The sequence below is a fragment of the Haliaeetus leucocephalus genome, unplaced genomic scaffold (genome assembly GCF_000737465.1).
Source record: "Haliaeetus leucocephalus isolate CR32 unplaced genomic scaffold, Haliaeetus_leucocephalus-4.0 Scaffold295, whole genome shotgun sequence".
NCBI lineage: Eukaryota > Metazoa > Chordata > Aves > Accipitriformes > Accipitridae > Haliaeetus > Haliaeetus leucocephalus.
The window spans coordinates 9,257,292-9,266,291 of NW_010972731.1; the positions used below are offsets into that span (position 1 = coordinate 9,257,292).

Consider the following 9,000-nt stretch of genomic DNA (forward strand, 5'->3'; position numbering starts at 1 on the left):
CTCTCCCCAACGGCCACAGATCCCATTTCACCTCTTTCAGTAAATCTCACTGCATTTTATCCTTATCTTCTCACTCTTCTCAGCATCTTGGCTGCAGCACTCCCTTGGTGGCAGTGCGGGAACGGCTGTGGCTGGCAGAGCCCTCATCCTGCAATGGAGCACATCCTCCCCACCCTGCTGCAAGGGTCAAAACCGATCCCCTGGCAGACTGGAGACTTTCAATAGTGACCTGGTTTTCTGCCCTTGATCTTTAACCTTTCTGCACCATGGGGAATAAGCCATCCCTCTGGGTGCTGGGAGATGCTCACTCCCTCTTCCTGCAGCTGCTGAGCTGATCGAGCCGGATTGCCTGGCTGCTCCTCGGGAGCCTGGGTCCCGCACGGGCTGTGGATGCGCCTTCCAAGACCAGGCAGGCTCCTGCTGCAATGGTGCAGCAGCCCGCTGGTACAAAGCCCAAAGGATCAGAGGATCCTAAATCCTTAGTTTGACAAGGCAATACAGTAAAGCCCTTAGCATTTAGGTTACTGACGTTAAGAGAGAACAGAAACTACAGAGTACAAAGCTGTGGCACTGCCCCCGTGCACCATGCCGCAGCATCCCCCTGCCCGCGGGGAGGCTGGGCTGCCTCGGTACGTGCAGGTGCTGGGGGAGGCACAGCTGCGTAACCCCCCCAGCACCAGCTGAGTGAATCCTCTTGAGGCCCAGCAATCACTAACACTGCCCCAGTAAAGGAGAAATCATTGCTTTATGGTCTCCTGAGACTGCACTGCTTCTACGGGGTTCCCCAGTTGGGCTTTTCAGCCCAAGGAGCAGCAGCTGTGGGAGCAGATCTGGTCCCCAGGGTCTGCAACTGGGAAACACAGACCTGATCTTAGCAGGGTATTTGCTCTTGCTCAGTGGTACAAGGATGGGAACCCCAGTACCACAAATCAAGTCCCCAAGTTCCCCTCCCAGTGCAGGGCAGCACACGTTCCTCTGTCTTCCAGCAGCGTTCTGCCGGGGGCGGTCGCTGCTGCCTGCCCCAAAACTGCTGGCTGCAGGGAGCAAGGCACAGCGGGGGCACCGGCAGGCCCACCCTCCCCTCCAGCCATCTCATTTTGCCTGTCACTATCCTGGACAGCTTGATGCAAAGGCCACTGCTCCATTTAACACTAATTCATCATGACCTAAGTGCATGCCTGTCCCAGATGAGCAGCTGTGGCCTCTAACTGCTCCAACAAGGAGGGAAATCTCCAAACATTAAGTTTATGTTTCTTGCCACCACGGCATGTGGATACCAGCATTTCCCAGCAGCAAACGCCAGAGATGGAGTCGGGACATCCCTGTTCTGGGCTTTGGCCCTGCAGCCAGTTTGCACATGACAAGCCAGCCGGCCCCGTCCACCACCCAGGAGGAGCAGTGACTTCGCAGGGCAGAGCAGCCATCTGCCTCAGCAGCTCCTCCACAATACTTTAACTTTTCAGAATAGGAAATAGGCTTCTGACAGCCAAGAGCTGTGTCCAGCTCCACAGAAAAGGCAAATTAGCCCCAAACTAGGGAGAAACTTAGCAGGTGGCTTCTGGCAGGCTGTAGATGGCTCCTACTGCTTCTCATCCCTGCTGGCCTCTGAGGACCCCCAAGACACTTCATTAACAAATTCCTTGCAGTATTCGAGCCTCTTCACCCTTCCACTTTCTCTTGCGTGCCTGGTCCCTGCCCCTTGGTGGGCAGTGATGGTCCATTCAATTAACATCAAGACAACAGATTTGTTCCTATGTATGCAGTCTCCTTCCAGCTCTTTATAAGAAGTTCTTACTATTACTTCTACATTAAGGATGCAATAGTTGCAGTGAGCTTTAACCCATCATTTCTGCCTCAGTTTCTCAGTAGAAAAGCAGCCTGGCTTTAGGTCTGACTCAGGACAGTCCTCCTCCCCCTGGCTGCTTTATCCTCACAGAATCGGGTGCTCAGCCCTGCTATTCTCAGCAGCCCTTTCACCATCTCTACACACCACAGAGCCAAAATGAGACTGACCCCTCAGCCCAGCGAGCCTGCCAGCCCAGCTACCCTTTCCAATGCATTTCTCCCTGAGCCTGCTTACCTGCTGCTGGCTAAAATTCAGGTCTTCCCACAGTTTCTCTCTGGCTTCTGAGGCTCCTCCACCCCTCTCACTCCCCACAAACCCTAGCTGACTCACGAACCAGGTTTTATACCTGGCTGTCAGGTGCTGCTGGTCCCCAGGGAGTTTGCTCTCCCCGTTAGCACCAGCTGCCCAACTCCACTTCCCAAAGGGCTCGGTCCCTTGCTCGCAGCCTGGCACCTCTGCTTTGAAATCATCTGTTTGTGCCAAAGACATCGGTTTGGTGGCAAAGAGGCGAGCCTGGCAGCTGAGACCCAGGTGGAGGCAGGCTGGGAAGTGCCGGAGCCCAGGGAAGCGGCGTGGTGGGGCTGTGCTGTAGGGATGCGCTCACTGCCCAGCCCTCTCTTTCCAATTTTGCAGGAACATTGACACTCTCATTGTGGATGTGTACCCGGTGCTGGACACACCGGCCAAGCAAGTAATTTGGCAGTTTATCTACCAGCTGCTGACGTATGAAGAGCAGGAGCACTGCCAGCAAAAGATTGCCAGGTTTCTTGGTTACAAGTCCTTGGCAGGTGAGAGGAAAGCCCCTGCACTCTGGCACGGACACGCTGTGTCCCACCGGGTCCCCGGGGACCTCGGTCGGTCGCGCTGGGAGCAGGCTGGGGGGGCGAGGGAGCAGCCAGCTCCTGCTGGCTCCTGCCCACACGCTGCCTGCGCGGAGGAGTTGGCCGCATGGGATCTAGAGCATCGTAGAGGAGTTTCCAGCTCCTGTTATCGATGAGGTTGATCTGTAAATGTCAGGCGGGAGGTTACCTTTTCTGCACCACGGAGCTGTGTAGTTTTGGAAGGAAACTCTGCACTGAGAGGAGAGATGGCACCTGGGAGCTTGTCTTTGGGAGCAAAGGATTTTGGAAGCTGCTCCGGTCATTAGAGGTCAGGAAGTCCCAAAAGGAAATAGCCAGTTTAGGGGCAGCGTTCAGATCAGAGAGGCAAAATAAGCAGTGACGGTGGTGTCCCTCAGGATGTCTCCAGCAGTCAGATGTATGCGGGTATCCGTACGTGGGTATCCGTGGTGAGAGGAGGTGGGGAGCACGGCTCCCCCGGCAGTGCTGTGCCTGTCCGGGAGTGCTGTTCTCCCGAAGAGAAGAAAGGCAGTCGGCAATTCTCCTCCTCACTCCTCCACCTCTCCCCTCGCCTTCACCTGGGGCTGTGGCAACACAAAAACCAGCTGTGGGTTGCTGGGGATTATGGGCTTTGCAGTCAGACAGCAGAAAAGCTTGGGCAAATTTGGAGTGAAATGTCTTAATCTTTGGATTTGGGCTTCTTAATTGCTCTCGAATTAAGAATCAAATTCTTCTATTCTAGGCTATTTACATTGTGTTGATGTGTTTATTTTAGACTCAACGTAGGTAAAAAGAGGTGTTGCTTGAAGAGAGACTTTTGGAGGAACACAGTTATTTTAGCACAGCCTTTCCCCTCACAGGGAGAAACAGCTTGAAGTCCTGGTGCAAATACTCCCTGCTGTGCATGGAAACCTCTTGGGTATTTGCTCACCTCATTTGCACTCTCAATTACCACTGCTTCTGTGTGTGCAGAATCATGGCCCAACCTACTTAACGTATTGTATGTTCCCAAGAACTTAGACCCTAAAATTAGTTTATAACCTGTAGAAGATCTCAGAGGGAAGCCAATATATTTGCAGTTTGCAGCTATATTTCAGGAATACAAAGCAGGTATCCCCAGCCACTGGCAGAGGAGGAAAGCAGGGGAGTAAATCTCCCTCTGAACCAGGCTATTTCAGACAGACTGTCGTCCCCAATTTGCAGGCTGGTCCCCGGCTCCTTTCAGCTTCTCAGGTGAAAAGGGCAGTCTCTGACCAGGTGAAGTTCTGGTTGTTCTGGTGCATGACGTGTCTGTCCATGGATGGAAGCGCAATGGCCAGAGATCTCTGAATTTGGATTAGTCCTTCACCTGGGATTCTTCCAAACCCAGTGGTGATCTCTGAAGTTTGTGTGTATCAGGCTGTCCGAGCGTTGGTTTGTCAGATACCATGGAGACTGATGCTCCAGTATCTTCATCCTTCTGTAAGTCTGAGCCTCTCTGAGCTGTCGCGCTGCACTGCACATGGACCAATCCATTAGACAATGTTCTTCCAGGCAGCATTTCAGTGCTGGCCCCCACTCCTATCTTGTCCCTTGAGGGCAGGAAGGAGTTAGCCGGGTCCCTCAGGGCTGGCATTTCACGTGCACCATAAGCTGGTGGATGTCAATCCGGCTGGAAAAAGCGATTGCATGTCCCATCTTTGGGCATCCATCCCCCTGCCCTGCGCTGGCAGGAGCGTTTGTAACCTGCTCCGCTCCCCGAGGCCGGCGTGAGGATGGGGTGAGCGGCTACCTGGGGGGACAGGCAGCCACAGTGCCGGCAAGGGGTCCCGGTCGAGTGCAGGGCTCGAAGAGCAGCCGTGAGTCCCACGGGTCCCGGGGGAGCCCTGTGTCGTGGCGAGGAGGAATGGGGGAGCTGCGGGGTCCGGTATGCACCGGCCGTGCCTTAGGAAGGGTGTTTTCTGCTGCAGCTGAGCCAGAAGCAGAGGACCGCTACCGCAGCTCCGTTCGAGGGGCCTCCTTGTGCCGCGGAAGCCTTCGGACCCCCCGCCCCGAGGAAGGGGGGGCAGCAGGTGGGTGACTGGGGGCTGCGCGGGGGTTCCCTCTGGTTGTGTTCCCTGGTGGTTGTGCCGGTAGTGTAGTTCTGTTCTGCCCCAAGCCAAAATCCTGACCTGTTCCTAAGCACGAACGGTGGGAAAACATGGAGGTCAGCATAGAGCCAGCACAGAGGCTTTGACTGGAAATCCATGTTTTCAGAAACAGTCGAAATAAGCGATTCAATAAGAGGCCACTTGGGCTGAGGCTGAACCTTATTTCCAGTCCCTTCCGTTGCTCAGATGTGAGCTGATCCTGCTGGTCCGAGCCCTCCCTTCTGGGGTGCACAGTTTCTAGCTTCCCTGTAAGCTTTCTTGGACACCACCAAATTCACAGGGAAAACAGCACTTATGAAATCCACGTGAGGAAAAAGATCATGGTTCAGTGCCACTTTAACTACACTGATGGCACAAACCCTCCCTCCCTTCAGAGAGAAGCCCCGTATCTCCCCATTCGTCTGAAAATCCCATCCTCCTGGTAATGCTGCAGGGCCTTCCACAGCCCCCAGATCTCTAACCATCTCCCCTCGATGCACTCCAGGTTGTTGGTTATGTTTTCAGTCCTTCGGGTCTTTGCTCTCCTTTCCCAGATGGCGGGACAAAGCATCCTGCCTATTCCTCCATCACTCTTAGCTGATTGCGAAAGGCACTCGACCTGTGCTTACGGCTTCTAACCATGACCTGCCCACCACGACATCCCCACCACAACCAGCCAGGATCCACTGGCATTCCGGCTGCACGCCTTTCTCCCGGCACCCCTCACTGGGAGCGCGGTGCTCCTCAGCTGTCGGGGACGGCTGCTGCTGGAGCAGTCAGCTCTGAGACATTTCCCCAGGGAAGATCCTCTAACTTGCCTCTGAGGAGCATTTCTGGTCACGATTACAGCACGGAGAGCGTCCGACAGCTGCGTATGCCGGAGGGAAGCCGCTCGCCCGGACAGATGCTCGCCAGCTCTGGGGGAGCAGCCTTGTCCTCAGCTGCCCTGGGGGAAGAGCAGAGCAGCCTGCGACCCGTTTTTGCTAATCTTACCCAAGCCTGAGCAGGCACTGCGGTGCATCCTGCCCTGGCTGCTCCTAATTCACCTCCTTGCACAAACCATTTATTTATAAAAAGTAGACAACCTTCCTCAGTCCTGGAGAGGGAGGTGATGCCGGGGAGGATGCACCTCCTGTTCCTGATGAAAGCCCCCCTCTAGAGCCCTTTCTCATTGCAGCCAGCTATGTCCGTCCTGGGCTTTTCTTTCTTTGTTGCCATTAAACGCTGGGCTCTGAGCACACTGGTCCGGTTTGGTGCTGGTGTGAGCGGAGCTGCTCCGCTGGGCTCTCCGAAGCTCTGCCTGTCTGCCCCAATACTCAGCCTGGCCCTGACCACTGCGCGGAAATATTGTGGCCAAAGGGAATGTCAATCTATTTGACCTGCCCTCCAGCAGCTTGGGAAAGGCAGGGATTGCCCAGCTGCCCTTCACACACCCTTGGAGATAAATCGGGGGTCTGGACACAACTCTGAGAGCTTATACTGCTGCAGCCATTAACCTCTGAACAGAAGCTCTCCATGGGTAAGAAACTGGAAAAACAGAGTTTCATTGGGAGCTGGTCAAATCAACATCACTCCAAGCGAGCTGCCTTGTGCCTTCGCAGGGGTCCAGACCTCTCTCTCTCCATCCCACCCTCCTCATGTCGCCTGCAGAGCCCCATCTCAGGGGATGCTGCTGGGGTGGCCGGCACTGCCTGGGCATCTGTGACTAAAAGGACCAAATTTTGGAAACTGCGACCTTGACTGCCATGTGTGATGACCCTGACTGTCCTGGTGTCCAGCACCTACCAGGGAGGCTGAAGGAAAAGAAACCAAGAAAAAAAGAAACACCCATGGCACTGCAGTGTCTCGATATCTGGAGAGTTCTTGACACAGTGCAAACTCCTGCATGTGCCCTGGATAATGTCTTTTCCCCTGAAATACTGTATGGAAACTCCTCGCTGGGCCCTGTCCCCCTGTGTGCAGCACTAGTGAGGAACACACTAACCACGCCGCAGTCACAGCACCGCTCTGGTGCTGAGGATTTATAGGCAGCTTCCGAATCTACCGGTTGGGTTGATTAAGAGAGAAATAATATCCTCATTTTATAGACAAAGAAACTGAATATGGAAAGGTAAAAGGCAAGGCATAGGAGGATTTTTTTCTCGGCCATGCTTGTTTTCTACCATGTGTCATGCTCCATTGCCGGGTGACTTCTGCTGCTGCCCAGGGAAGCCCACAGTAAGATGTTCCCTGTTTCACAGGCAGCCCATGCACGGGACCACCGGCTGCCCCGCATCGGTCCCTCGGGACCCCCAGATCCGGGAGCTCCCGGTGCTTCGCTGTGTGCCTGGGCAGGGAGGATGGCTCTGGGTCCCAGCAGGAGACGGGGGGACCTTGGTGGATCAGGACAGTCGGGAGCCCCGGGGAGCAGGGGCAGAAGGAGGGGCTGCTGACTGATTTGTCTCTTCCTTCCCTGGCAGGGCAGAGCGACACCGTGGAGGTCCCGGTTCGCCTGATCCCTGGAGAGAGACAGGCTGGAGATGGCACATCCCTCCCGGAGACACCCAACCCCAAAATGGTGCGACTTGATGGGGCTGGGGTGGGGGGATGCCTCTGGGAAGTGCTTTGCCGACATGTGTGGGACCGTTGCGTTCACAGGGAGGGTCGATGGTTTGACTCCTTTCATGTTAACACGGGAAAGCAGAAAAAAGGGAACGGGGGAAGGATGCGTCTGCATGTAAATACCTGCTGGTGGCTGACAACATCCCAGCCTCAGAGCTCGTCTCTGAGATCACTTCCCTCGGCAATTAGTCAGCTTTGATAAGGCTGGTGTCTGTCAGCATCTTCCCGCAGCATTGTGAGCAAGAGGCTCTTGGGGAGCTTCAGAAAAGGCAGAGTAGCCTTGGGTTGGGGTGAAGCACTCCTTTAAAGAGTAAGAGACTGAGGGCTGGCAGGTCCACAGTGGCTGTCCTGTCCCCAGGACGTCACAGGTCTCTGGGGACTCTGAAACCCCGTCTCGATTCGGGCATCAACAGCAGCTCTTTGCCCTTTTTTTCAGATGTCGGCTGTCTACGCAGAATTAGAAAACCGCCTGATCGGCAGCTTTGCTGGCAAGAGGGGTAGTGCTGCCCTGCACAGAGCATCGCCTCCTGCCCCAGAGCTGGCACACGCTGCAGGTACCGTCCGGCTTCCCACAGCGTGAGAGAAGCAGTTTTGGGGGGGGGGTCTCAGGTGATGGTGGATGGCGCTGGCCAGGCAGGCGGAGGAGAAGACCTCTTTCTCTTGGTGCCATTTTATAACGCAGCAGCAACAGTGCCGCATGCAAGCTCAGCGATGGCTCCAGCAAAGCTGCATCTGCAGGAGGACAGCGGAGCACGTGGGACGGCAAATCCCGCGGGACTGCTGCAGGCTGCACCGTTATCTCATGTCACGTTCAGTGCGGTGCCGGGGCTCATCGCAGCCCGTGGGTGGGGGGCTGTGGGGAGCGCCCGGTGCAGGTCCCCCTCGGCAGCGCTCTGTCCCGCAGGTTCTCGCAAGCCGGGGATGGCGATCTCGTGGCCGAGCGACCCTCTGGCTTCCCAGCAGTGCTACTACCGCCTGCACAGCAGCGTGGCCTCCCCGAGCAGCACCGAGTCCAACCCCTACGTCAGCCTCGACAGCAGCCCAGCCCCGTCCCCCAAGCACCGCGACTACCCGCTCAGCCCTCTGTCGCGACGGAAGAAGCTCTTCACCTTCTCCAGGCCCCCGCGCAGCCGCGACACTGACCGATTCCTGGATGCCCTCAGTGAGCAGCTGGGACACCGGGTCACCATCGTGGATGATTTCCTCACCCCTGAGAACGACTACGAAGAGGTAAGCGTGGCGCAGGGGTGGCTCAGCGCACAGTCTTTGTCTGCCCTGGTCGTGGAGCCAATCCATCCTGCAGCCCGCACCGCACCGGGATGGGTGCAGACCCTCTGGGGATGCGTCCTGGGGTGGTGGAGGGGGGTGAGGGCTGCACAGCTGGGGGGCAAGGACACCCCCAAGGGCTGGGTGGGTGGAGGAGGAGGTGTCACCTTCAGCCTCTCCTCTTTCCCTCACCCAGATGAGTTTCCACGATGACCAGGGCAGCTACGTCACCAACGACGTCAGCAGCAGCGAGTACATCAGCAGCAGTGACGAGGGCAGCTCCCTGACCTACTCCACGCTCTCGGACCACATCCCCCCTCCGCCCCTCAGCCCCCCCCCA

The 9,000-nt window shown here is 56.3% G+C and overlaps 1 protein-coding gene across 1 annotated transcript in view; it reads left to right on the forward strand.

Moving 5' to 3' along the window:
- The window catches only part of GRID2IP (glutamate receptor, ionotropic, delta 2 (Grid2) interacting protein), a 38,667-nt gene that overhangs the window by 20,579 nt on the left and 9,088 nt on the right, over positions 1-9,000 (forward strand). The window contains exons 8-13 of the mRNA XM_010570621.1: positions 2,480-2,634; positions 4,635-4,736; positions 7,253-7,350; positions 7,831-7,948; positions 8,299-8,624; positions 8,857-9,000. The exon at positions 8,857-9,000 is cut by the window's right edge and continues 156 nt beyond it. Of these exons, the coding sequence (XP_010568923.1) occupies positions 2,480-2,634; positions 4,635-4,736; positions 7,253-7,350; positions 7,831-7,948; positions 8,299-8,624; positions 8,857-9,000 (943 nt within the window). The remainder of the gene's footprint in view (positions 1-2,479; positions 2,635-4,634; positions 4,737-7,252; positions 7,351-7,830; positions 7,949-8,298; positions 8,625-8,856) is intronic.